At 35.9% G+C, this 27,543-nt stretch overlaps 1 protein-coding gene across 9 annotated transcripts in view; it reads left to right on the top strand.

Moving 5' to 3' along the window:
• TEAD1 (TEA domain transcription factor 1) overlaps positions 1-27,543 on the top strand; it is a 559,482-nt gene that overhangs the window by 365,152 nt on the left and 166,787 nt on the right. For 4 of the 9 annotated variants that reach the window (XM_053720251.1, XM_053720252.1, XM_053720250.1 and 1 more), the window contains exons 3-6: positions 8,487-8,551; positions 11,377-11,439; positions 11,534-11,596; positions 19,920-20,054. In XM_053720251.1, coding sequence (XP_053576226.1) covers positions 8,487-8,551; positions 11,377-11,439; positions 11,534-11,596; positions 19,920-20,054 — 326 coding nt within the window. The remainder of the gene's footprint in view (positions 1-8,486; positions 8,552-11,376; positions 11,440-11,533; positions 11,597-19,919; positions 20,055-27,543) is intronic. The other 5 variants (XM_053720253.1, XM_053720257.1, XM_053720254.1 and 2 more) reach the window with 3 other exon arrangements.

The following is a 27,543-nucleotide window of genomic DNA, read 5'->3' as shown; positions in this document are numbered from 1 at the left end:
TTCTTCTGTGTTTTCAGAAGTTTTCTTTCCAATTCCTCATACTAGGGAATGGAATAGGCTGAGAATTTTCTTTTATTCCTTCTTCAAAGGTTTTAAACTATATTCTTTGCCAGCAGTTAAATTAAATTTGGAGGGTTCTCCAATTTATTGGGGCTATCTCTACTCCTACTAATTATGCTATTGTTTCTATAGCAAAATAGTATTTATTTTCCTTTAGATGGTTGTATTTAATTTATGGAAAATTATTTAGTTTCAGGTACTTTTCTTGGTCCTGTGATTTATTTGGAAGTTGCAATTGCTTCATTTTTGTTCTGTTTACTTTAAGATCAAGTATCAGATTATGATTTATTTTAGCATTCTTAAGGGACAACATTTACTAGACTAGGTGCTGTTGCATTTGTCTTGTTGTTTTGCATTCATTGATTATGCAAGTCCACTGTATTGACTGTTCCTTTAATTGGTCTATCATGCTAATAATTTCATTTGTGTCTTCATTTTATTGAATATTTTCGCAAATGAGGATTAATCTATGTCTTTAGCTATTTTAGCTAGATGAATTTTGTGTTTTTAAAAAAAAATAAAAAAAATAAAAAATCCATATTTCTTTTGTTCTAAGATAATCAATTATTTGTTTTATAACTGGATTCAATTCTTAACTGTTACTCTGGGCTTCAAGATTGAGTTCTAAGACTAAAACTTTAAGCTTTGGTTGTTCTTATTAAGGAACGAATTCCTGAATTCTTTCCCAAGTAACATGTTTATAATTGGAAATTTTTCAGTTCAAAATCAGCTACCTAATATTGAGATGTACGTGCCGTATTCCAGCTTGGCTGGCAAGGGGCAGGTTAAGACTTCTTTGAAATTTATTTGGTTCTATTCAGTCCAAATTTCTTTGATTTTATTTCAGTAAGGCTAACGCTCTCTTTAAGTGTGTTTGGGTCCTATGTATTTTGGATTCTGTTGAAGCATGGCTGGGCACCCATGGGGTTCAAGCGCTGCTCAGACCTGGAATCTTCTGGGGTATTTCTTCCAGTTCCATTTTTAGGAAATGGGTTTTGGAGTTTTATTCAAACTATTCTGCCTTTTTTTGGTCAGTGATAGCATTATTTGTTTTCATTAGATACAATAAATGCATATTTTCATTTTTCTGTTTTCATTCAGATTATTTTCTGAGGATGCGGAATCTCATATGATTCACTTGCTCTTCAGGACATAGTTAGAGGTTTTTTTTTTCAAAAGCTCTTGATTCCTCACACAAGGGTCACCTTTTTTAGGTTTCCAGATAGTTTGTGTCACTGTCTTTGTCTCTATCAGACAAGGGACAATTTTATTGTGTTCCGTTTGTCTGTACCTTTAGTCTCTATTATTTCCTTCAGTTGCTATATATGCATAGAAGTTTTAGGTCTTATGGCCACAGCATTGGATTTAATTCCCTTTGCTCATTTTCAATAGAAAGAACCTTTTCCAGTCTTTTATGCTGAATTATGGTGCAGGGATTCTAGGATTTCACATTTTAAATCTTCGAATCCTAATATTTATCCCTTGTTTTGATGGTTAAAATCACCATCATTTAGTTCTACAGGTCTCTTCGTTTCTTTCAACCTGGACCATGATCTCTACAGATGCGAGTCTTTTTGGTTGGGAGGCTGTCTGAGGATCTCTGTCAGCACAAGGGGTTTGGAAATCTCAGGAGGCGAGATTACTATTTGATATTTTAGAACTCCGTGTTTTCTCAGAATTTTTCAGTTCGTTTCTTTTTGAAGAAGAGACGTGTAATGTTTTTCAAACATTATCACTATTATAGTGTATGTCAATCATCAGAGTAGGACTATCAGTCCTTAGGTTGTGACAGAAGTGTCTCGGATATCAGCTTGGGCTAAATCCAGCTCCTATCTAAATTCTGTGGTTTTTTTCCCAGGTATAGATATTTGGGAAGCGGATTATCTCTGTTAATCAAGGTTTTCCTCCGGGAGAATGGTCTCTCTTACCCAGATATGTTTTTCATCTCATCTGAATAAAGAACTTCCCAGGGGCCTATTAAGGTCCGGGAATCTTCAGGCGGAAATAGTGTATGCATTGACATTTCTTTGGAATTATCTTTTTGCCTATTTCTTTCCGCCTCTAGTTCTTCTTCCAAAATTCTTATGGAGTATTTTTGTTATGCTGGTAGTTCCAGCATGGCCTCTAAGGTTTTGGTATACAAATCTCATTCGGATGGCCAGTTGCCAACGTTGAACACCTCCGTTTAAACCAGACCTTTTCTTTCTCAAGGCCATTTTTTTCCATCAGGATCTCAAATCATTAAATTTGAAGGGATGGAGATTGAACGCTTGGTTTTTAGTCATAGAGGTTTTTCTGACTCATTGATTAATACTATGTTTCAGGCTCATAAAACTGTCTCTAGAAAGATTTATATTGAGTCTGGAAGACCTACTTTTCTTGGCATTCTTTTAAAATTCATAGAATTTTATTATTTTTTCAGGTTGGTTTGGATAAGATTTTGTCTTCAGTTCTTTGTTAAGGACAAATCTCTACTCTTTCTGTTCTTTTTATTACAGAAAAGATTGCTAATCATCCTGATATTCATTGTGTTGTGCAGGCTTTGGTCCATATCACGCCTGTCATTAATTCAATCTCTCCTCTTTGGAGTCTCAATTTGGTACTGAGGGCTTTACAGGCTCCTCCGTTTGAAACTATGCATTTTGTGAACATTAAATTACTTTCTTGGAAAGTATTGTTCCTTTTGGTTATTTCTTCTATTAGAAGAGTTTTTGAGTTATCTGCTCTTTTTTTGTGAATATCCTTTTCTGATTTTTTATCAGGATAAGGCAGTGTTACTTCCTGATATTTATCACTTTTTTCAGGTTTTGATTCGTATCAAACCTGTCATTAAGCCAATTTCTCCTCCTTGGAGTCTTAATTGGGTTCTGAAGGTTTTTCAGGTTCTTCTATTTTGGGCATATGCTTGCTCTGGACATTCATTACTTTCATGGAAAGTATTGTTCTTTTTGGACATCTCTTCAGCCAGAACAGTTTTTGAATTATCTGCTCTTTCTTGTGAGTCTCCTTTTCTGATTTTTCATCAGGATAAGGCGGTGTTGCGAACTTCTTTTAAATTTTTACCTAAGGTTGTGAATTCTAACAACATTAGTAGAGAAATTGTGGTTCCTTCATTGTGTCCTAATCCTAAGAATTCTAAGGAAAGATTGTTGCATTCTTTGGATATAGTTAGAGCTTTGAAATATTATGTTGAAGCTACTAAAGATTTCCGAAAGACTTCTAGTCTATTTTTTATCTTTTCCGGTTCTAGGAAAGGTCAGAAGGCCTCTGCCATTTCTTTGGCGTCTTGGTTAAAGTCTTTGATTCATCATGCTTATGTCGAGTCGGGTAAAACTCCAACTCAAAGGATTACAGCTCATTCTACTAGGTCAGTTTCTACTTCCTGGGCGTTTAGGAATGAAGCTTCGGTTGTTCAGATATGCAAAGCAGCAACTTGGTCTTCTTTGCATACTTTTACTAAATTCTACCATTTTGATGTGTTTTCTTCTTCTGAAGCAGTTTTTGGTAGAAAAGTACTTCAGGCAGCTGTTTCAGTTTGATTCTTCTGCTTATAATTTCAGTTTTTTTCATTATAAGATTTAAACTTTATTTTGGGTGTGGATTATTTTCAGCGGAATTGGCTGTCTTTATTTTATCCCTCCCTCTCTAGTGACTCTTGCGTGGAAGATCCACATCTTGGGTATTCATTATCCCATACGTCACTAGCTCATGGACTCTTGCTAATTACATGAAAGAAAACATAATTTATGTAAGAACTTACCTGATAAATTCATTTCTTTCATATTAGCAAGAGTCCATGAGGCCCACCCTTTTTTGTGGTGGTTATGATTTTTTTGTATAAAGCACAATTATTCCAATTCCTTATTTTTTATGCTTTCACACTTTTTTCTTATCACCCCACTTCTTGGCTATTCGTTAAACTGATTTGTGGGTGTGGTGAGGGGTGTATTTATAGGCATTTTGAGGTTTGGGAAACTTTGCCCCTCCTGGTAGGAATGTATATCCCATACGTCACTAGCTCATGGACTCTTGCTAATATGAAAGAAATTAATTTATCAGGTAAGTTCTTACATAAATTATGTTTTTCTGAGCAGAGGGGATCCAAGAGAAGCATTTACAACCATTTGTGCCATAATTGCTCAAGCTGTTTGTAAATAATTTCATTGAGAAACCTAAAGTTTTTGTGAAAAAGTGAACAATTTTTTTTTTATTTGATCGCATTTGGCGGTGAAATGGTGACATGAAATATAACAAAATGGGCCTAGATCAATACTTTGGGTTGTCTACTAAAAAAAATATTCAGTACATGTCAAGGGATATTCAGGGATTCCTGATATCAGTGTCCCAATGTAACTCGCTAATTTTGAAAAAAAAAAAATGGTTTTGAAATAGCAAAGTGCTACTTGTATTTATTGCCCTATAACTTACAAAAAAAGCAAAGAACATGTTAGCATTGTATATTTCTAAACTCAGGACAAAATTTAGAAACTATTTAGCATAGGTGTTTTTTGGTGGTTGTAGATGTGTAACAGATTTTGGGGGTCAAAGTTAGATAGTGTTTTTTTTTTTCTTTTTTTTCATCATATTTTATAAATTTTTTATAGTAAATTTTATTATATGATGAAAATAATGGTATCTTTAGGATGTCCATTTATTGGCAAAAAAAACGGTATATAATGTGTGGGTACAGTAAATGAGAAGTAAGAGGAAAATTACAGCCAAACACTGCAGAAATATAAAAATAGCCCTGGTGCTTAAGGGAAAGAAATTGAAAAATCACCTTGTCCTTAAGGGGTTAACTTAGGGCAATGCCCTACCAAAGGCTCTTTTTAAAGGGACAGTCTACACCAGAATTTTTATTGTTTGAAAAGATAGATAATCCCTTTATTACCCATTCCCTAGTTTTGCATAACAAACAGTTATATAAATACACTATTTACCTCTGATTACCTTGTATCTAAGCCTCTGCAAACTTCCCCCTTATTTCAGTTCTTTTGACAGACTTCCATTTTAGCCAATCAGAGCTGGCTCACTGGAACGCCACGTGCGTGAGCACAGTATTATCTATATGACACACATGAACTAACACCCTCTAGTGGTGACAAACTGTCTAAATGCCCTTGGAGAAGAGGCGGCCTTCAAGGGCTTAGAAATTAGCATATGAACCTCCTAGGTTTAGCTTTCAACTAAGAATACCAAGAGAACAAAGCAAAATTGGTGATAAAATTAAATTGTTTAAAATTGTATTCTCTATCTGAATCATGAAAGTTTATTTTGGACTAGACTGTCGCTTTAAGGGCTACTGGTAGTTTGTTAGGTTAGTGGGTGTTTTTATTTTGGGGGGCTTTTTTATTTTTATAGGGCTATTAGATTAGGTGTAATTTTGTTTGGATAATTTTTTTTATTTTTTGTAATTTTAGTGTTTATTATTTTTTTGTAATGTTGGTTTTGTTTTAATTTTATTTGTAGTGTTAGGATTATTTAATATTGTAATGTTAGTTTTATTTATTTTATTCCTAGTGTTAGGATTATTTAATATTGTAATGTTAGGTTTTTTATTTTTCGTTTATTTTATTTATTTAAAATAGTAATGTTAGTTTCATTTCTAGTTTAAACTTAGGTTTTTTTTATTTCACAGGTAAGTTTTTATTTATTTTAAGATAGTTAAATTGTAATTTTAATTTAAAGTTAGGGGGGTTTTAGGTTTAGGGGTTAATAGTTTAATTCAGTGTTTTTCGATGTGGGGGGCCAGCGGTTTAGGTGATAATAGGTTTAGTTTATTAGTAGCGATGTGTGGGGCCGGCGGTTTAGGGTTAATAGATTTATTTAGTGTTGGCGATGTGGGGGGCCGGCAGTTTATTGGTTGATGTTTAGCATCAGGGCGGCAGTTTAGGGGTTAATAATTTTATTTACTGTCTGCGATGTCAGATTAGGGGTGTTTAGACTTGGGGTTTATGTTAGGGTGTTAGGTTTTAGCATAACTTTTTTATTTTCCCCATAGACATCAATGGGGTTGCGTTACAGCGATCACCATTCCATGATCATTGATGTCTATGGGGGAAAGCGTGCAGGAGCACATAAACTCAGCCCTTGGCTTTTGTGCGGTATGGAGCTTATCACACCATAACGCACAGCAGAAGGAGGTTTTTCAGTAACTTGTAATGGCATCGCTATGAAAAAATGCAATAACGCTTTTTTTTTTTGTGCCATTTACACACCCGGTTTAGCACAAAACTTGTATTCTAGGTGTATGTTTCTTACAACACCCACAATGCACATGTTTGTACACACATTCACATATACAGACACTCACACACTCACACATACACACACTCACACATACACACACTCACACATACACACACTCACACATACACACACTCACACATACACACACTCACACATACACACACTCACACACATACACACACTCACACACACACTCACACACATACACACACTCACACACATACACACACACACTCACACACACTCACACGTGCACACACACTCATACGTGCACACACACTCACACACACACTCACACACACACTCACACACACACTCACACACACTCTCACACACACTCTCACACACACTCTCACACACACTCTCACACACACTCTCACACACACTCTCACACACACTCTCACACACACTCTCACACATATACACACATACACACACACACACACAGGAACAGACACTCCTTATTACATACACAAATAAACACAATCTTTCTCTCACACACAAACTCACACTTTTTTTTCAGACACAAATGGATTGGATGCCTCAGAATGTGGCCGCTCGTGCTGTTCATCTCTTTTTGGATCTGGATTTCTTCTCGTGAAAGTGCCACACAAGATCAAGATTTGAACAAATTTTGGTGTCGCACTTTCACGAGAAGAAGTCCGGTTGCGAAAAAAGACAAATACTTTGAGCTGCTGCTTACTTCTACATTCTGAGGCAATTGAAACCTCTATATGCATATGCCTAGTGGAGGTATGTCATCTGTACGTATAGCACACATGCCTAGTGGGGGATATGGCATGTGTACGTATGGTGCACATGCCTAGTGGGGGATATGGCATGTGTACGTATGGTGCACATGCCTAGTGGGGGATATGGCATGTGTACGTATGGCGCACATGCCTAGTGGGAGTTATGGCATGTGTACTTATGGCGCACATGCCTAGTGGGAGGTATGGCAATGTGTACGTATGGCGCACATGCCTAGTGGGAGGTATGGCATGTGTATGTTTGATGGGAACATATGATGCACCTGCCTAGTGGGAGGTATGGCAGGGGTACGTATGACGCACGTGCCTAGTGGGAGGCATGGCAGGGGTACGTATGACGCACGTGCCTAGTGGGAGGCATGGCAGGGGTACGTATGGCGAACGTGCCTAGTGGGAGGCATGGCAGGGGTACGTATGGTGAACGTGCCTAGTGGAGGTATGGCAGGTGTACCTATGGCGCACGTGCCTAGTGTAACAGCATTTGAATACTGCCCCTTATCAGAGAGCCAAGGAGGTGTATTATATCAGTGATACTTTATTTGCATCATACAACCACTTTTACCTTTTTGATCAGACAGTTTAAATGGGGTTCCACAGGTCATGGGTAATACGTCCATATGCCCCTGATACAGTTTTGACTATTATGCTCTTTAAAGGGACATAATACTCATATGCTAAATCATTTGAAACTGATGCAGTATAACTATAAAAAGCTTACAGTAAAATATCACCTGAGCATCTCTATGTAAAAAAGGAAGATATTTTACCTCACAATTTCCTCAGCTCAGCAGAGTAAGTTCTGTGTAAAACGTTATACTCAGCTGCTCCCAGCTGCAGGTAAAAAAAATTAAAAAAATGAAGAAATGAACAGCAGCCAATCAGCATCAGCAGTGTTGAGGTCATGAACTCTTACTGTGATCTCATGAGATTTGACTTAACTCTCATGAGATTTCATAGTAAGCTTCCTTTACCTGATTGGTGAAATAATATGAGAGTGCACGATGCTCATCCCTTCAGATGTCCCAGGACAAACACACTAAAATGCTGCTTAGAAATCCTTTACAATGGGAGGTGGCTACTGAGGAACTTTTGAGGTAAAATATCTTTCTTTTTACATATAGATGTTCAGGTGATATTTTCTAATCAGCTTTTTACAGCTATGCTGCATCACTTTCAAGTGTTTAAACATTTGGGTATTATGGCCCTTTAATCAAAATATTTTGAAATCAAAGCATATTTGGGTTATTTGTTTCCCTAGTCCCCCTTTATATTGCTATTTCATAGTACTCTACATAGTTTGGGACATAGACTTTAGGTAAAGCTGTTTGATTTTGCAACTTGTAAGAGCGCAATCCAATGTGTATTTGTGGATATTGTAACATTTTTCCATTTATTTATTTTTTCCAGGTAGGAATGAATTGATAGCCAGATACATTAAATTAAGAACAGGAAAAACGCGGACCAGAAAACAGGTAAAATATTTTAGTACCAATTATTAATTGATTTGAAAATGTTACCTTTTTTATTGAATTATACCTGTAGTAACAATCTAATATTTGTGTCCAGAGCTGTTGCAATCACATATTGCTTTAATCTACCAATTGTCTATGATTAATTACTGTATAATGCAACAAACATGGCCATTACAATTCAACCATATAAATCTTTTTTTCAGAAAGGGTATTTAATATATATTGCTTTGTTTTTAACAATGAGGTTAAACAAATCCTAACAAATAGATAATTACATGCACAATCTCTGTAGACATTTTCCCTGAAATATATTAGCTGCGGCTGTATGTAATTATTTAATCTGCAGCCAGCTTTGTTTTAGCACAGCCTGGCATTATTGCAAATGATTGTTAATTTTTGCTAAGAAATTGAAATCTTTCCTTCGCATTTAAATAATGGATGTGAAGTGCTGTCTTGTACGCTGAATATTTAGTTCTACATAATTATCATAATTATGTAAATAGACTTTTTTTTTTAAGGATAGAAAATAAAATTGTTATTAAATGCTGTTTAGATTCAGGATATATTCTAATTTAATATAGTTTGCAATTAATAAATGCAAATGTATATTTAAACAGTGAATGTTCCTGAATCTTTACAATTTATATTAACCAGATCATAAAGAGATATATAGCAAGTGATTTCTGTTAAAGGTTCATAATGAACAACTGTAGCCCTCGTAACTCCGGTTATAAAAGCAAAAACAACCATTGCTTTTAACGGTGCATTTAAAAACTACTTAATAATTGGCGGTGAACTATTCAATTGCAAGGCCTTGAAATCATTATAGCTAAAATGTAGACAGACTTTTATTTTTTTTATAAACCGACAATATCATAACAGGCCCATCTTAATGTAGACAAACTAGATATTTTTTTTATAGCTCGTTAAAAAAAATGTAGCCTGGTAGATATAGCAAAAGCAAATTTGAAAGTTATAATTTGGAATAAGTGAATGGAACTGCAATAATAATTTATTGTATATATTGTGTTTTTAAAATGCATTATTGGATATATTGTTTTTTTTATAAAATATTAAAAAATAAAATAAAAAAACTTGTGACATCTTTCGTTTGTGCTGCAGAACGTTTATATTTCAGCTGGTTACTACAACTTGTGCACATTAACAGACCAAAATCATTCAAATGGCACATTTATTTCCTTTAGCGAGGACAATGATTAGTGTTATGTCCAATTTTTTATATTTATTTGCCATACCATTTTATTCAAAATTTGCATAAAAAAATAAGTAAAAATGTTATGAGACTGCAGCTTTTATGTAGGTGTTTTATTAACCTGATATAGGTAAAAAAAAACATGACTGTTCACATATTTTAATTCCATTAAATATAATTAATGTTCTATTTTATAAAGCAATGCTAAAAAGAATACAATCAGGCCTGTTTTATAAATTTGTATCCTTTTGAGTGAGCCGCTTGGTATTTTACCATCCTATAAAATGCCAGTATATTTGATTTCCAAACAACAGTTTACAAATAGTTTGTTGTGCTTTGAGTAGAGCAGATTGTTTTACGTTTAATGTAAGTTGAATACAATCCTGTTGCTCTACCGGCCATCTGCTTGTCTGTCAGTCTTTGCTGACTCGCCATGCGTTTTCTGCGCGGTGTCTTATGAAACAAAGCATCTCACATTGGCCTGCTTGATATGTAGGAGAACACAGAATAATGCTTCTGATGAGTCAGCACAACGCTCGCAGGCCTGGATTCTGGGTGCCTTTTAAGCCATTTTGAATCAATTAGTTCAAGCTGAAAGAGCAGTCTGTGTTTCATTATAATGCATTAATTTCACTAATGAATATTTACTGGGTCACATTCAAATCCTTTGGAAAATTATATCAAATGCTCAATCACCACACTGATTTCCAAACGTATGTTAATATATTGACTGCTATACTATAATTCTTCCTGATCAGTAAATTACTGCTTTGAAAAAACTTCTTTGGTATTAAACCAGGGTGATGATTTATTTTTCATCTAAAGCATTTGCAGTGTTTTAATTTAAATGAATGTTCATTAATACTTGATTTAAAGTGCATTATCAAATTGTTATCTTATTTATAACATTTTAAAAGACTTTGTTTTTGTACAAACTTGTCATAACTTGATATTTTAGACTATTTGGTAAGGGTAGAAGCTGGTGTAAGAAAAAGCAATGTAGTTATTTTTTATATCCTATTTTTTAAAGAGAACTATTCCACTGCCCCTGTACCAAATTGTTTATACAGGATTGTGTAGCAACATTTTATATATTTTATTTATTTTCGTGTTAAATCATTTTTTTAGCCATTTTAGCCTGACACTTTTATACATATTTATTTATAAAATAGTGTTATATTATCTTTTTTTTAATATGGTTCCTTATATAAAAATGGAAAAGCCACAGACTTAAAATTTGGAACTACAAATATTACTATTTTTTGAGAGAAACCGTAATATTTATTAATTAATTTTAATTTTGCTCCCAAGATTAATGTTCTTTTATCATATCCGTCCAGCATAATTTTTTGTAAATTTATCTTGAAGTTCTGTTTTTTTTTTTTTCTGTACTTTGTTTAAAGTAACATTTAACCGGACAGTTGTAGTTCTCTTTAAAAATTGAGCTCACTTGTTTTATTTTTAATAGTCACCTAATATTGACATTTTTCTATCTCTGTTTTTAATGATAGACCCTAGGGCATATATTCATATCCCTACAATATTTTAAAATTTGATTTGCTTTTATTTTTTTTTATATTTATTTTTTATTTTATAAATTTGAATGCCATAGGTGTCTAGTCACATTCAGGTCTTAGCAAGAAAGAAAGTTCGAGAAATCCAAGCCGCCATTAAGGTACGTCTGGCTTGCCCAGTTGTAGGGGCTTTTTCATCTCCATGGTTACATGCTTTTTTTTTCCTTTGTTTCCCTCCCATCCCCTACCCTGCAGGTGTCTAGTCACATACAGGTTCTTGCCAGAAGGAAATCTCGTGATTTTCATTCCAAGCTGAAGGTATGCGCTTCTCTGCTTTTGAGCTTGTGGTTGCTATGCATCTCACTTCCTGTTTTCCATGGTGATCATTGAATGCCTTGTGCTATGCTGCTTGTATCCTAATTTTCTTTGCATGTGAGAGCTGTTTACATTTCTTAATACCTATTCTACTATTCTTCTGCAAACATCTAATAAATAGAAATATATATAATCAGCAAGGGACTTAATCAACCTTGTTTCAAAACTTAAATCTAATATAAAATTGTAATGAATAGGGGAATAGTTACCTATTTAAAATGTAATTTAATATCAGACTGTTGTACCAGTTTTATATATTTTTTTTGTTTTTTTTATTTAAAAAAATACTTGGGTCATATTCAATACCCTATAAGTATACCCAATACCCCAAATTCAAGGCTTTCAGGGTGAGATTTTTTTTTCTTATTTTTTTTTTCTTTCTGATTCTCATCCTTTATTGTTTGTTTTTTTTAACTCAGATTTTTGTAAGGGTGGATTTTAATTGGTTAGTAATAAACCAATCTACTTTTAATATTTGTGGATAATGTTTTATTAAAGCATTATTAAACCAATAACACGGCTGTATGGCCATGACATAACAGTTGTCATCATATAATATTGCAAAGTTACTTCTTTTTCATACTTCTTCACACCTATTTTTGGCACTTACTCATTCATTTGGGTGTAATCACACTTTCCCACTGCATGTGCACCGAACCAGCATTTAAAGTAAGATAAAATGTTTAATATTGTATAGTTAGTTATACATAAAGTTTTGTTGTGGCCAAATAGCCACAACTTTTCAATGAATGTCCCTTTAAAGGATCATGAAAGTCAAAATTAAAACTGCCATGATTTAGATAGAGCATGAAAATAAAATATATATTTTAGATGACTTCCATTATCAATTGCATTTTTTTTCTCTTGGTATCCTTTGTAGATGAACATACCTAGGAAGGCTAGGGTGTGTGCACTTTTTTTCCAGCACTATATGGCAGCAGTGTTTGAAATATTGTGTAACGTTGTTGTAAACACTGCTGTCATAGAGTGCTCTTGAGCCTACACAGGTATGCTCTTTAACAAAGGATACCAAGAGAATGATAATATAGGTATATTTGGATTATTTTTTTTTTAACATAGCACTATCTGTTTGAATCATGGAAGTTTAATTTGGACTTCATGACCCTTTAATAGTCACACATTTGGTCTTTTAGTACTTTTCATATAACTTTTGAAGTACCATTTGCCTTTGCAATAAATATAGTATCACATTTATATTTAGATAACTACATGCATTGACAATAAGTTAGCTGCACATTTATTTTGCACTAGATCATCATTACAGATTTGTTAAAAAAATAAATTATTAATAAAAATAAAAAGTGCTTTATCTTGAGAAAAGTAATGTTAACGAAATACAAGACATATATATATTTCCCCATCTAATGTATTTGCACATAATATAAATGTGATCATCTACATCCGCTGTATAATACACGCTATGCAGAATATAAGGCTTGTCCTGCAGAATGTTGCAGGTTTCTGTGGCATTTCTTTCCACGTGCAGTGGGCGCATGCTGGCAGCGGCCGTGGCTCTTTGGTGGCTGGCTAGTTTTTGACTGTTGCAGCACACTGGCTGAAGTCACGCTAACAAGCAAGCCATTTGCCCAGCACAGGAAATGGCTTTATTTAACCATACAAGCGAACTTGTTTATCCCCTTGTGTGAAGCAAGTGTTTAACCTCTTCCATGCATATCTCCTAAAGCTGAATAAGATTTGCTTATGGTTGCAGCCATTTTACTTTTGTAACCTACGAAGCTGAATGCGGCCTGAAGCATGTTGCACAGCATAAAAGCACACAGGGCTGATATGAATGCTGTGATAGATTCCCCCTCCCCTTCCCCATTCCGTACTGCAGTAAATTTCCCTCTCTCCAGAAATCGCCATTTATAAACTTCTTGTTAAGTTGTGATACAGACAAAATCAGATAAGATAACTGAACATTTCAAAATGTCCTGTTCTAGGTCCTATATGACTAAAGATAGTTTTGCTTTGTGTATTTTTTTATTTTTTTTTCTAATCATTGAGCCATGGTAAAAAGATTTGGAAAAAAAATCCCTTTGATGTGAATGGAGTCTTAAGCATTTTGAAACACAATAAAATGGCTTAATTACTACTCATTAGGCAGCAAGTTGGGACAGCACTGAATACACATTCTTTTCATAGCCTTAGCTATTGCCTGGCTGAAATTGTCAGCTTTTGTTTATTAATACTGTCTTTTACTAAATGGGAGACAAGACTAGAATTTTTTTTTTTTTTTTTGAAGTGCTGGCCTTTTGTGTGGAACAACTGTGTCTTTTTACCTGCTAACCTTTTAATATGGTATTTTCAGTAGTATTTAAAACCATATAGTGTAGCAAAAAGCCAAGAGTGGCATTACATATAAGATCATTTTGAAACTGAACTTTAACGAGACATAATATTAAAACATTGTATTGCATTTTGAAATATATTCTTAGATGGATTACTTCCCCCCCCCCCCCCCGAAAGAGGATATTCCTGTGCTGAAAAAAATCCACTTTTTCTGTAGTAACTGTCCATGTTAGCCAATATATGTATCTATGTATTTATGTTTCCTTTTAGTTTCAATTTAAACAGCTTCTACTTAGATACGTTAAAATATTGTTGAACCAAAAAAGTTAAAGGGACAGTCTACTCCAGATTTTTTTTTATTATTTATAAAGATAGATAATTCCTTTATTACCCATTCCCCAGTTTTCATAACCAATACTTTTTATATTAATACACTTTTTACCTGTATCTAAGCCTCTGCAGACTGCCCCCCTTGTTTCAGTTCGTTTGCCGGACTTGCATTTTTGTCATCAGTTTATGAGCCTACCTAGGTTTAGCGTTCAACAAAGATTACCAAGAGAAAATAGCAAATTTGATGGTAAAAGTAAATTGGATTTTTTTTTAAATTGTATGCCCTGCTGAATCATCAAAGTTTAATTTTGACTTGAATGTCGCTTTAACTCTTGTTGTTTCCTTTAAATTATAGAACACCGAGTACAATGTCCCTTTAAAGGGACATTAAACACTTTGAGATGGTAATATAATATGATAAATTGTATATAATAAAACAACTCTGCAATATACTTTCATTATTTATTTTGTCCTCTTTGCCTGTAATTCGATTCTGAAATTGTGAGCTTTTTATGTTCCTGTTAGAAATGGAAGTGCAGAACACTGTTAAATCCAGCACAACCATTGGCTGCACACTCTAGTGACCTATTTATAACTGTCCCTAATTGGCCACAGCAGAGAAGGTAACACAAGTTACAACATGGCAGCTCCCAGTGTTTTATAGACACTAAAACTTTACACTTATTTTGTCACTTTTTAAACAACTAATGAAACTTTAAAAAATACATCTACATGTTAGTCATGGACTAATCTTTTCTTTGAATGCATCATTCTATCTAGCATGTATTTAGTGTTTAATGTCCCTTTAAAGAATCACTTCCATGTGTTAATATTTAAAGGTTGACAATTGAATACATAGCTATGCAAATTTTCTATGTGTTTTTTTTTTTTTAAATAAAAAAATTTAATTGGCTTCTGCCTAGTAACCATTTACAAATAGAAAGCTATAGATATTCAAAGGGACATGATGCGATATATTAATAATGTGCCCTTGCCATTCCTTTGTGTCTCTTGATCCAGCTTCTGCACTCAGATTATATTTTTTTTTCCATACAGCTTTGGCCAAGCTCTACGGTTACAATATCCATCAGAGAATATCTTTCAAGATGTTATAATTCCTTTTTCTTTTTCATGTTTTTTAAATACTCATCTCATATAACTGAACTAAATGTTTATCTCCAGAAAAAAAGGTATTAAGAAAATGTTTCCATGCTCTTGTATTGTTTCACTGATGTATAATTCTAAATTTGTCATCTAATTCCGTAGGACCATATATTAACTGTAATACTGTAGTAGTAACATATATGTGTAACTTATTTTTTTTGTATGTGCAGAAAATATAAAAAGCAGTTGGCAAAGCAAAACATATTTTTATATCATCCATCTTAACCAAAAACATTTCACAAATTTAAAAATTTGACTCAAATAAAAAATGTGGGGTGCTGTGGTATTAAATGATGGTTCTTAGCACTAGCCAGTACCCCACAGAAACACCACTGAAGTCATGGGCACCCACAATAATTAAAAACAAAATAAAATATGCCCCTCAATAATAGTGTTAATATAGACCAGTGATGGCGAACGTTGGCACTCCAGATGTTTTAGAACTACATTTCCCATTATGCTCAACTGGACTTCAGAGTGCTTAAAGTGAATGTCAGTTTTCAGCAATGAGTGTCCGGTTTTTAAAAATACTTTTAAAAACAGGGGCACTTTCATTGATGAAAATTTACATTGCACCGGATTTGTAGAAATACTTACCTTTTACTTCTGCAAAGCCGGATCGCCGATCCCAGCCTCAGTTCCTCTGTACTGACGTCAGAAATGACAAAACCGGCTTCCTCCAATCGTGGCTTGCACCCCAGAGCGTCCATCTTGTGATGCCCGGCTGTGATTGGAGGAAGCCAGTTTCGTCATTGCTGTGGTTGTACAGCAGGAAGAAGAAGGTGGCGGATCATCGATCCGGCTTAGCAGAAGTAAAAGGTAAGTATTTCTACAAATCTGGTGCAATGTAAACTTTCATCAATGAAAGTGCACCTGTATTTAAAAGTATTTTTAAAAACCGGGCACTCATTGCTGAAAATTGACATTCACTTTAAGCATCATGGGAAATGTAGTTCTGAAACATCTGGATTGTTAAGGTTCATTATCACTGATATAGACAAATGTCTCCTGGTCCATATGACTCAGGCTACGATAATCAAGAAAATATGACACAATGTAGAGAAGTTGAGAAGCAAATGGTATCTACTCTTTTAATTAAGGGTAATACACCAAAAAAAATCATGCAAGCCTGTTACTTTTAACTTTGGTAATGTGCCTCTACGCTAGTGGTAATGTCTATGGCAGTAGAAAATAATTCTTGTTTGATCTTATTTATTACAAGATTTTCAGATGAAAACAGTCGGTCATGCATCTATACCATCATATAAAGCAATCCTCTTTGACCAAATCATAACATAAGGGTGTTTGCTGTCAGGTAGGCAGTTTAGGTTAAAATGTACTTGTTGTCTTCATAGTCAGGAACACAAGGCTGGTGGTCCTGCCAGGGGTGTATGATTAATAAAGGATATGTTTAATATTTACTTTTTTGGGTTTTTAAATGCATCTTGGAGTACAAGTTCTGTAGCAGACACAGTCTCCCATCGTTTTCTGCCAATAATGGTGTTTTTGTTGGAACACTTAAGAAGCAAAGCTCCTAAAAGCATACATTTTAATATAGACTGCTTTTTTAAAATCCTGTTTAATGTTTGAGACCAATTATTAGAACATACATTTAAACATAGGAGATAGTGTCCAACCACGAAAGAAACAAACGATGGCACTACTATGGTTGTTGCCCTTTTACATTTAAGTATAGTGAGCCTGCAAAGGAGATGGTGTGTTTGAACTAGTGAGATATTTTAGATCATGGGATATGAGAAATACGTGAAGCTCATGATTCAGAAAAAGCATGCAATTATAAGTTATTTTCTAATTTACTCCTATTATCAGTTTTTCTTCATTATCTTGCTATCTTTATTTAAAAAGTAGGAATGTGATGCATACGAGCCGGCCCATTTTAGGTTCAGCACCATGGATAGCGCGCACTTATTAGTGGCTGACATTTAGCCTGCCAATAAGCAAGGGTAACCCAGGTACTGAACCAAAAATGGGGCGGCTCCTATGCATCATATTTCTGCTTTTTAAATAAAGATAGCAAGAGAACGAAGAAAAATTGATAATAGGAGTCATTTTTGAAAGTTGCTTAAAATTGTATGCTCTATCTGAATCATTAAAGGAAAGAAATTGGGTTTAGTATCCCTTTAATTATCTATGTAACAATGTGGCTTAATAGCTTCATGTTAACTTGGATATTTAGCATATTTTTTAATTTATGTATTTTATTAGCGGTTTATCACTGATTTGCAATAGGTCTCAACACAAAACAGTAATTCTCAATACAATCAATTTATTAGCACAATTGTTAGGATTTTGCAAATTTAGAAAAGTCCAGGTATTCATTCCTTGAAAAGTATGTTTTCACGATCTTTTGTGCTGCAAACAGATGTAAATAAGGTTGTCCGCCACTCAAAGCAATTAATGTGTACCATATATCAGGCTCAGATAAACTGCAGCATATTTATGTATGCAGTATTTATGCACTCCAGCCTCTCTAAAGAAATGGAGCATTTGTAGAAATAAATTACAGGAAAAGCAAACAAAATAACAAATCGTATGTCTTCTATCAGCTAATTGATTGGCAGCTATAGAACACAGGAAAGTCTCAAGTGCTGCAGTTTATTGCAAGTTAGCCATGAACTTTAGAGTATAATCTGCACTTTATAAATGTTTTTGTATTGTAACAAAATTTAATTCTGAAATTATCGTTCTGGAACATAACTTTTTCTATTTTTCTGTTTCACTAAATAAAAACAATCTGACGATAAAATTGTATGGCTAACTCCTATGTTTATTTTTATTTTTAAAGTGTTAGAATTAGGGATTCCAGAAGATTGTTGTTGATTAATAAAAAAAAAAATGTAATGAATACATTTTTTTTTAATGAGACTTGTGCACAGTGCAACACCCCCCCCCCCCTTTACTTTGCTGGTTTCTTGACTTATGGTTCTCTGTCACATGACAGCATTAAACGCAGTGATTGTGAACATCAGGAGAAAAGTACCCTGGAGACACCAGGCTTGCTAGTTAGTAGTGGCATAGCAGGTGTACACTGCAATTCTTGCACTTTTTGTTCCCCAGAAACAAAAATATGCTTTTTCCAAATATTTTCTTTTATTTGAGAAAATCGTTTTAAAGCTATAGTCGACCTATGTGCATTTTTATTATCTGGTGCCAAACATATTTTAGTCTCTTATTTGACAAACTGCTTTTTATGTTTTTGTACCTAAAACTGTGTCTTCTAGTTTGTGCCGCATTACACAAACCTTTTTTAACGTGTTATTTGTATTGTATCCAGGTAACAAATATGGTAAGTATTGTCCGTGCAACTACATCTTACTGTAAATTTGCTTGGCAGAATGATTCGCTACCAGCTTAGAACATACCCTAAGCCTTTTCCTATTGTATTCACAACACTTAAAAAAAAAAGTTAAATTATGACTTTCATTGGCTGGCACAGCAAATGATAGCCTGTTCCATTTCGTTGACCAGCTTATACAATCACATTTTAAAGCATGTAGTGAATGTCTTACCAGCATGCTACTCAGCTTGCCTGATCAATAAGCCTGCTTAATACTGCTTTGGTGTCTTCACCATTATATGCCAGTCCATACGTTATGTTTGTATTCTGAACTTAAAACAAAAGCAAAACTCAAGTCAATGCTTATAATCTGTTTGTATTTAATAAATACATCATTATTAATTGATAACTTAAAGGGATAGTAAACCTCAAAATTGTCTTTGATTCAGATAGAACATACAATTTTAAACAACTTTCCAATTTAATTCTATTATCACATGTTCTTCATTCTCTTGTTATCCATTGCTGAAGGGACAGCACTGCACTACTGACAGGAAGCTAAAAAATATCTATTTAGCCAATCACAAGAGACAAATGTGTGCAGGCACCAATTAGCAGCAGCTCCCACTACTGTATGATATGTGCGTATTCATTTTTTAACAAGGGATACTAAGAGAACGAAGCACATTTGAAAATAGAAGCTAATTTAAAAGTGTCTTAAAATGACCTCCTCTATCTGAATCATGCAAGTTTACTTTTGACTTTCCTATCCCTTTAATATTCTTAGTTTCAATTGGCAAATATAGTCATTTATCTTGGTGTCTTGTAACAATGTCAAAAAAAAAAAAGAGAGGAATATTTGTACAGTGTGCTTGATTGCATCCAATTACTTGTGCCACACCAAGGAAAATGAAATGATGCCCTACATTGACTATCCATTTTTTGTACAGAATGTTGCCCTTGGTAAATGACCATTGCTAGAATTTTTAAATTCATTTTCCATACTGGAGTAAGATAGAACACTTTGAGATATCACTTTAAATTGCATGTTAGCTTTACAACATTTGTTAAAGCTTTGTCTTGTTTAATATCCATGCATGTAGCTGCAAACATCCTAACAACAAAGCATACAATAACTGCATGAAAACTATTATATTAAAGGATCAAACGGCCAAGGACAAAGCACTCCAACATATGGCAGCAATGTCATCTGCTCAGATAGTATCAGCAACTGCCATTCACAACAAGTTGGGCCTACCGGGTATTCCACGTCCTGCCTTTCCTGCTGCTCCTGGGGTGAGTCTTGGATTATCTTTCTGCAGTTTGGATTTTGTTGTGTACTTTGTTTTATTCTTAGTTTTCTTTCATAAGATGGTGAGAGTCCACAAGATATTATATTCAATCCACTATGAGTAGGCAAAACACCCCTACAACAGAGGTAAATTCCTCCATCCCGCAGTGAAATCTTTGCCACCTAGATGGTAGTGAGGTGAATTCTAAAGTTTCAGACAGGCAGTGAAACTCTCTTTTCCCAGTGTGGAAATGTCACAGGCGGCCTCCCAGGTGAAATGTGGATTTATCTGCCAACCCCCTACAATCTACAATTTGCTGCTCATTGAGTGATCCACAACCCTCCCCAGATGAAAGTTCTATATCAATTTTAAGGCAATTTGGGGCACCTTTAAAGCCTTTTGAAATATAGTTTTACTATTGCTTTAAATTAAGAACAACCACATTTAACAAGTTTAGGGGTTACTGGAACCTTAACACAGCTTTTGTTTACTTGCACGAACATTCAGGATTTTGACATAGTGTTTTGGTTTTAGCTCTCGCAGGTGCACTAAGGGTGTCCTTTTTTTTGCATGCCTTCTGGCTGGTGAAGGAGGTGAAAACACTGTAATCATAGCAGAGCTTTTTTATATTGGAGATAATTTATTTGACCTTTTCTGTGCTTTGCTTTATTATTTGTTAGCGTTTAATGTTTTGATAGATGCGCTGCATAACCTGAAAATGTAAGTGGGATGTGTATAAATGTTTCTCTTTATATACAATTATGCTTATGTAATAATAAAGTGTTCACAATGTGTAACATGATAAATATCACTTCTGTATTGTCACAAGATGGCATAATAGAACAGACAGTAACTTATTTCTGACTATTGTTCCTTTTTTGCCGGTTGGCATTTTTACTGCTTCTGTGCTTCATTCGGTCTGATACTTAAGATTTAACCCTTACTTATTTCTTTGTATTCTACTATGGAGCAAATTGGTGCAGCTCAGGTCTATGGACAGTCAGCTGATCCTTTGAAAGGGAGATCCACTGATGATTTAACCCTTTCCAACTCGCGTTTGCTTTCCTAGGCCATTCGTGTGTGTCCCTGCTCAGCTGTGTATTTTATGTGCTGAGTCTTTGGCTAATTTCTTGACAGGGTTTTGAAGTGCTGCCCTTATACCAGAGTATTCATGGGTCTACAGCCCACCGCAGCTACACCCATTGTGGTTCTACAGAACTATCGCCAATATTTAATATTCCCTTTGCTATTAATGGGTTGTTGGCTGTTATGTCTTTAGCATTCAAATACAGGCTCGGTTTCTGATTATTTTTTTTATCTAAGGAATGGAATAAGCCTGGTGTTTCTTTTTATTCTGTTCACCAAACTCAAAATAGTTTTCTCTTTCTTCTACAAATTTGGAGGTATGGGTAACTATACATAAGGTGAATGGAGCTATATCCATATTTGTCAGGGGGACTACTGTTTGGAGGGAAGCACCTCTTTCAAGGATTCCTTCGTTAAAAAGTATGATGGCTTTCACAGCTCTTTTTAGCTTATAGGCTTTAGGCCAGTTGTCAAAGCTTGTGTAGCTGCAGCTACTGCGGTCTGGTGTGACAGCATTTTAAGAGCTCAGTTCTGGGGTAGTTTCTCTAGAAAAGATCCAGGATCACTAGAACTTCCATAGGGCTGCAAATAGCTTTATATGTTCGCATCTGTGGATTTTTTTTTTGTGTTTTTCATGAATGCAGAGAGTACTGCTTTGGCGGTTTGATCAAGACATGTTTTATGGCTCAAGTTTTGGTCTGCAGGCTATTTTCTTTCATGTAATTGGCAAGAGTCCATGAGCTAGTGACGTATGGGATATACAATCCTACCAGGAGGGGCAAAGTTTCCCAAACCTCAAAATGCCCATAAATACACCCCTCACCACACCTACAATTCAGTTTTACAAACTTTGCCTCCTATGGAGGTGGTGAAGTAAGTTTGTAAGTAAGTTTCTATGTTGATATGCGCTTCTCAGCTTTTTGAAGTCCGATTCCTCTGAGTACAGTGAATGTCAGAGGGATGTGAAGGGAATATCACCTATTGAATGCAATGGTTTTTCCTCACGGGGAATCTATTTCATAGGTTCTCTGTTATCGGTCATAGAGATTGATCTCCTACCTCCATTTTCAGATCGACGATATACTCTCATATACCATTACCTCTACTGTTAACCGTTTCAGTACTGGTTTGGCTATCTGCTATATGTGGATGGGTGTCTTTTGGTAAGTATGTTTTCATTACTTAAGACACTCTCAGCTATGGTTTGGCACTTTATGTATTTATATAAAGTTCTAAATATATGTATTGTACTTATATTTGCCATGATTCAAGTTTTCAGTATATTTCCTTTTGCAGACTGTCAGTTTCATATCTGGGAAATGCTTTTTTACAAAAAATGTATTTCTTACCCGGGGTATAGTCTCTTTTTCAATTGACTGTTTTTTAAATTCGCAGGTAGAATAAGGCTCGCGAGGGCGCACAATGCCAAAGTTTGTGTCATTCTTGGCGCGAAGTTACGTTCGTTGACACAAATTCATCATTTCCGGCGTCTTAGTTGAAGCCGAGTCTTTCACAAGGTTGCATCATCTATGACTCGAGTGTGTCGTTTACAGACGTTTTTGGCGCCAAAAAATATTTTTTGTTTGTTGTGCATCATACTTGGCGCCAAATATTTTCATTATTTAAGACCCCATTCCTATTTGCCTCTTGTCTTTTTTTCTGTCAGAAGGCTATGCTGTTCCTGAAACTGCCATATAAGGAAATTGATAATTTTGCTTTATATGTTTTTTTCTCTTACATTTGCAAGATGTCTCAATCTGATCCTGTTCCTCTTGGAACCCTGCTGCCTGATAACAGTTCTACCAATGCTAAGTGCATTTGTTGTAAACTTGTGGAGGTTATACCTCCAGCTGTGGTTTGTAATATTTGTCATGATAAACTTTTACATGCAGAGAATGTATCCATCAGTAGTAGTTCATTACTTGTTGCTGTTCCCTCAACATCTAATGCACAAGATATACCTGTTAATTTAAAATAATTTATTTCTGATTCTATTCAGAAGGCTTTGTCTGCCATTCCGCCTTATAATAAACGTAAAAGGTCTTTTAAAACTTCTCATAAAGTTGAAGAAATTTCAAATGACAGACAACATACTGAATTAACCTTCTCTGATGAGGATCTATCTGCTTCAGAAGATCCTGCCTCTGATATTGACTCTGACAAATCCTTTTATTTAAAATGGAGTATATTCGTTCTTTGTTAAAAGAAGTGTTGATTACATTAGATATGGAGGAAACTAGTCCTCTTGATATTAAAACTAGTAAATGTTTAAATTCTGTTTATAAACCTCCTGTGGTTGTTCCAGAGGTTTTTCCAGTTCCTGATGCCATTTCTGATATGATTTCTAAGGAATGGAATAGGTCTGGTACTTCTTTTATTCATTCTTCAAAATTTAAAAAATTGTGTCCTTTGCCAGCAGTTAGATTGGAGTTTTGGGAAATGATCCCCAAAGTTGATGGGGCTATCTCTACTCTTGCTAAACGTACTACTATTCCTACGGAAGATAGTACTTCTTTTAAAGATCCTTTAGATAGGAAACTTGAATCTTATCTAAGGAAAGCTTATTTATATTCAGGTCATCTTTTTAGGCCTGCAATTTCTTTGGCTGATGTTGCAGCTGCTTCAACTTTTTTGTTGTAAACTTTAGCGCAACAAGTATCGGATTATGATTTGTCTAGCATTGTTAAGTTGATTCAACATGCTAATAATTTAATTTGTGATGCCATTTTTGATATCATCAAAATTGATATTCAATCTATGTCTTTAGCTATTTTAGCTAGAAGAGCTTTGTGGCGCAAATCTTGGAATGCTGATATGACTTCTATATCTAGATTGCTATCTTTTTCTTTCCAAGGTAATAAATTATTTGGTTCTCAATAATTTCAACTGTCACTGGGGGGAAGGGATTTTTTTGCCTCAGGATAAAAGATCTATGGGTAAATCTAAAGCTTCTAACCGATTTTGTTCCTTTTGACAAAATAGAACAGAAACCTAATCCTTCCCCGAAGGAATCTGTTTCCAATTGGAAGCCTTCTTCAAATTGGAATAAATCCAAGCCATTTAAGAGATCAAAGCCAGCCCCCAAGTCCACCTGAAGGTGCGGCACTCACCTGTTTGTGGTTCCCAAAAAAGAGAGAACTTTCAGACCAATCTTGGATCTCAAAATTCTAAACAAATTCCTCAGAGTACCATCATTCAAGATGGAGACTATTCGGACTATTCTGCCTCTGATCCAGGAGGGTCAATATATGACTACCGTGGACTTAAAGGATGCGTATCTACACATCCCTATTCACAGAGATCATCATCAATTCCTCAGATTTGCCTTTCTGGACAGGCATTACCAGTTTGTGGCCCTTCCCTTCGGGTTGGCCACGGCTCCCAGAATTTTCACAAAGGTGCTAGGGTCCCTTTTGGCGGTTCTAAGACCGCAGGGCATAGCAGTAGCGCCTTATCTAGACGACATCTTAATTCAAGCGTCGACTTTCCAACTAGCCAAGTCTCACACGGACATCGTGTTGGCTTTTCTGAGATCTCATGGGTGGAAGGTGAACATAAAAAAGAGTTCTCTCTTCCCTCTCACAAGAGTTTCCTTCCTAGGGACTCTGATAGACTCAGTAGAAATGAAAATATTTCTGACAGAGGTCAGAAAATCAAAACTCTTAACCACCTGCTGAGCTCTTCATTCCATTCCTCGGCCATCAGTGGCTCAGTGTATGGAGGTAATCGGACTTATGGTAGCGGCAATGGACATCATAGTTCCTTTTGCCTGCCTACACCTCAGACCACTGCAACTATGCATGCTCGATCAGTGGAATGGGGATTATGCAGATTTATCTCCTCAAATAAATCTGGATCAGGAGACCAGAGATTCTCTTCTCTGGTGGTTGTCTAAGGACCACCTGTCTAGGGAATGTGTTTCCGCAGGCCAGAGTGGCTCATAGTAACGACAGATGCCAGCCTGCTGGGCTGGGGTGCAGTCTGGAACTCCCTGAAAGCACAGGGCTTATGGTCTCGGGAGGAAACTCTCCTCCCGATAAAAATTCTAGAACTGAGAGCGATATTCTATGCGCTTCAGACGTGGCCTCAGCTAGCTGCGGCCAAATTCATCAGATTTCAGTCGGACAACATCACGACTATAGCTTATATCAATCATCAAGGAGGAACACAGAGTTCTCTAGCGATGATGGAGGTATCCAAAATAATCCGATAGGTGGAGACTCACTCTTGCCATCTTTCAGCAATCCATATCCGAGGGGTAGAGAACTGGGAGGCGGATTTCCTAAGTCGCCAGACTTTTCATCCGGGGGAGTGGGAGCTCCAACCGGAAGTATTTGCCCAGCTGATTCAGCTATGGGGCACACCAGAATTGGATCTGATGGCATCCCGTCAGAACGCCAAACTTCCTTGTTACGGGTCCAGGTCCTTGGATCCCCAGGCTGTACTGATAGATGCTCTAGCAGTGCCCTGGTCCTTCAACCTGGCCTATGTATTTCCACCGTTTCCTCTCCTTCCACGTCTAGTTGCCAGAATCAAGCAGGAGAGAGCTTAGGTGATTTTGATAGCAACTGCGTGGCCACACAGGACTTGGTACGCAGACCTGGTGGACATGTCATCTGTTCCACCGTGGACTTTGCCGATGAGGCAGGACCTTCTAATCCAAGGTCCATTCAAGCATCCAAATCTAATTTCTCTGCGTCTGACTGCTTGGAGATTGAACGCCTGATTTTATCAATGCGTGGTTTCTCTGAGTCGGTCATTGATACCCTGATTCAGGCTAGAAAGCCAGTCAACAGGAAAATTTATCATAAGATATGGCAAAAATATCTTTGTTGGTGTGAATCCAAGGGTTACTCATGGAGTAAGATTAGGATTCCTAGGATATTGTCTTTTCTCCAAGAAGGATTGTAGAAGGGATTATCAGCTAGCTCCTTAAAAGGACAGATATCTGCTTTGTCTATTCTTTTACACAAGCGTCTGGCAGATGTCCCAGACGTTCAGGCGTTTAGTCAGGCTTTAGTCAGAATCAAGCCTGTATTTAAACCCGTTGCTCCGCCATGGAGCCTAAACTTGGTTCTTAAAGTTCTTCAAGGGGTTCCGTTTGAACCTATGCATTCCATAGATATTAAGCTTCTATCTTGGAAAGTTCTGTTTTTAGTAGCTATCTCTTCGGCTCGAAGAGTTTCTGAGTTATCTGCTTTACAGTGTGACTCACCTTATCTTGTTTTCCATGCAGATAAGGTGGTTTTGCGTACCAAACCTGGATTCCTTCCTAAGGTTGTTTCTAATAGGAATATCAATCAGGAAATTGTTGTTCCTTCGCTGTGTCCTAATCCTTCTTCAAAGAAGGAACGTCTGTTGCACAATCTTGATGTGGTTCGTGCTTTAAAGTTCTACTTACAAGCAACTAAAGATTTCCGTCAAACATCTTCATTGTTTGTTGTTTATTCTTTTAAGTGGAGAGGTCAAAAGGCTACGGCTACCTCTCTTTCTTTTTGGCTGAAAAGCATCATCCGTTTGGCTTATGAGACTGCTGGCCAGCAGCCTCCTGAAAGGATTACTGCTCATTCTACTAGAGCAGTGGCTTCCACATGGGCTTTTAAAAATGAGGCTTCTGTTGAACAGATTTGTAAGGCGGCGACTTGGTCTTCGCTTCATACTTTTTCCAAATTTTCCAAATTCGATACTTTTGCTTCTTCGGAGGCTTTTTTTGAGAGAGAGGTTCTGCAAGCAGTGGTGCCTTCCGTTTAAGGTACCTGTCTTGTCCCTCCCTTCATCCGTGTCCTAAAGCTTTGGTATCCCACAAGTATGGATGAATCCGTGGACTCGATACATCTTGCAAGAGAAAACAGAATTTATGCTTACCTGATAAATTTCTTTCTCTTGCGATGTATCGAGTCCATGGCCCGCCCTGTCTATTTAAGACAGGTAGTATATTTTTATTTAAAAAACTTCAGTCACCTCTGCACCCTATAGTTTCTCCTTTTTCTTCCTAGCCTTCGGTCGAATGACTCGGGGTGGAGCTAAGGGAGGAGCTATATAGACACCTCTGCTGTGGGTGCTCTCTTTGCCACTTCCTGTTAGGAAGGAGAATATCCCACAAGTATGGATGAATCCGTGGACTCGATACATCGCAAGAGAAAGAAATTTATCAGGTAAGCATAAATTCTGTTTTTTCTTTTGTGATTCAGATAGAGCATGAAATTAAGCAACTTTCTAATTTACTCCTAATATCAAATTTGCTTCATTCTCTTGGTATTTTTATTTGAAATGCAAGAGTTTAAGTTTAGATGCCGGCCCATTTTTGGTGAGCAACCTGGGTTGTCCTTGCTGATTGGTGGATAAATTCATCCACCAATAAAAAAGTGCTGTCCAGAGTCAGAACCAAAAAAACAGCTTAGATGCCT

The sequence above is a fragment of the Bombina bombina genome, chromosome 7 (genome assembly GCF_027579735.1).
Source record: "Bombina bombina isolate aBomBom1 chromosome 7, aBomBom1.pri, whole genome shotgun sequence".
Taxonomy (NCBI): Eukaryota; Metazoa; Chordata; class Amphibia; order Anura; family Bombinatoridae; genus Bombina; species Bombina bombina.
This window is presented reverse-complemented; position numbering and strand designations above follow the sequence as displayed.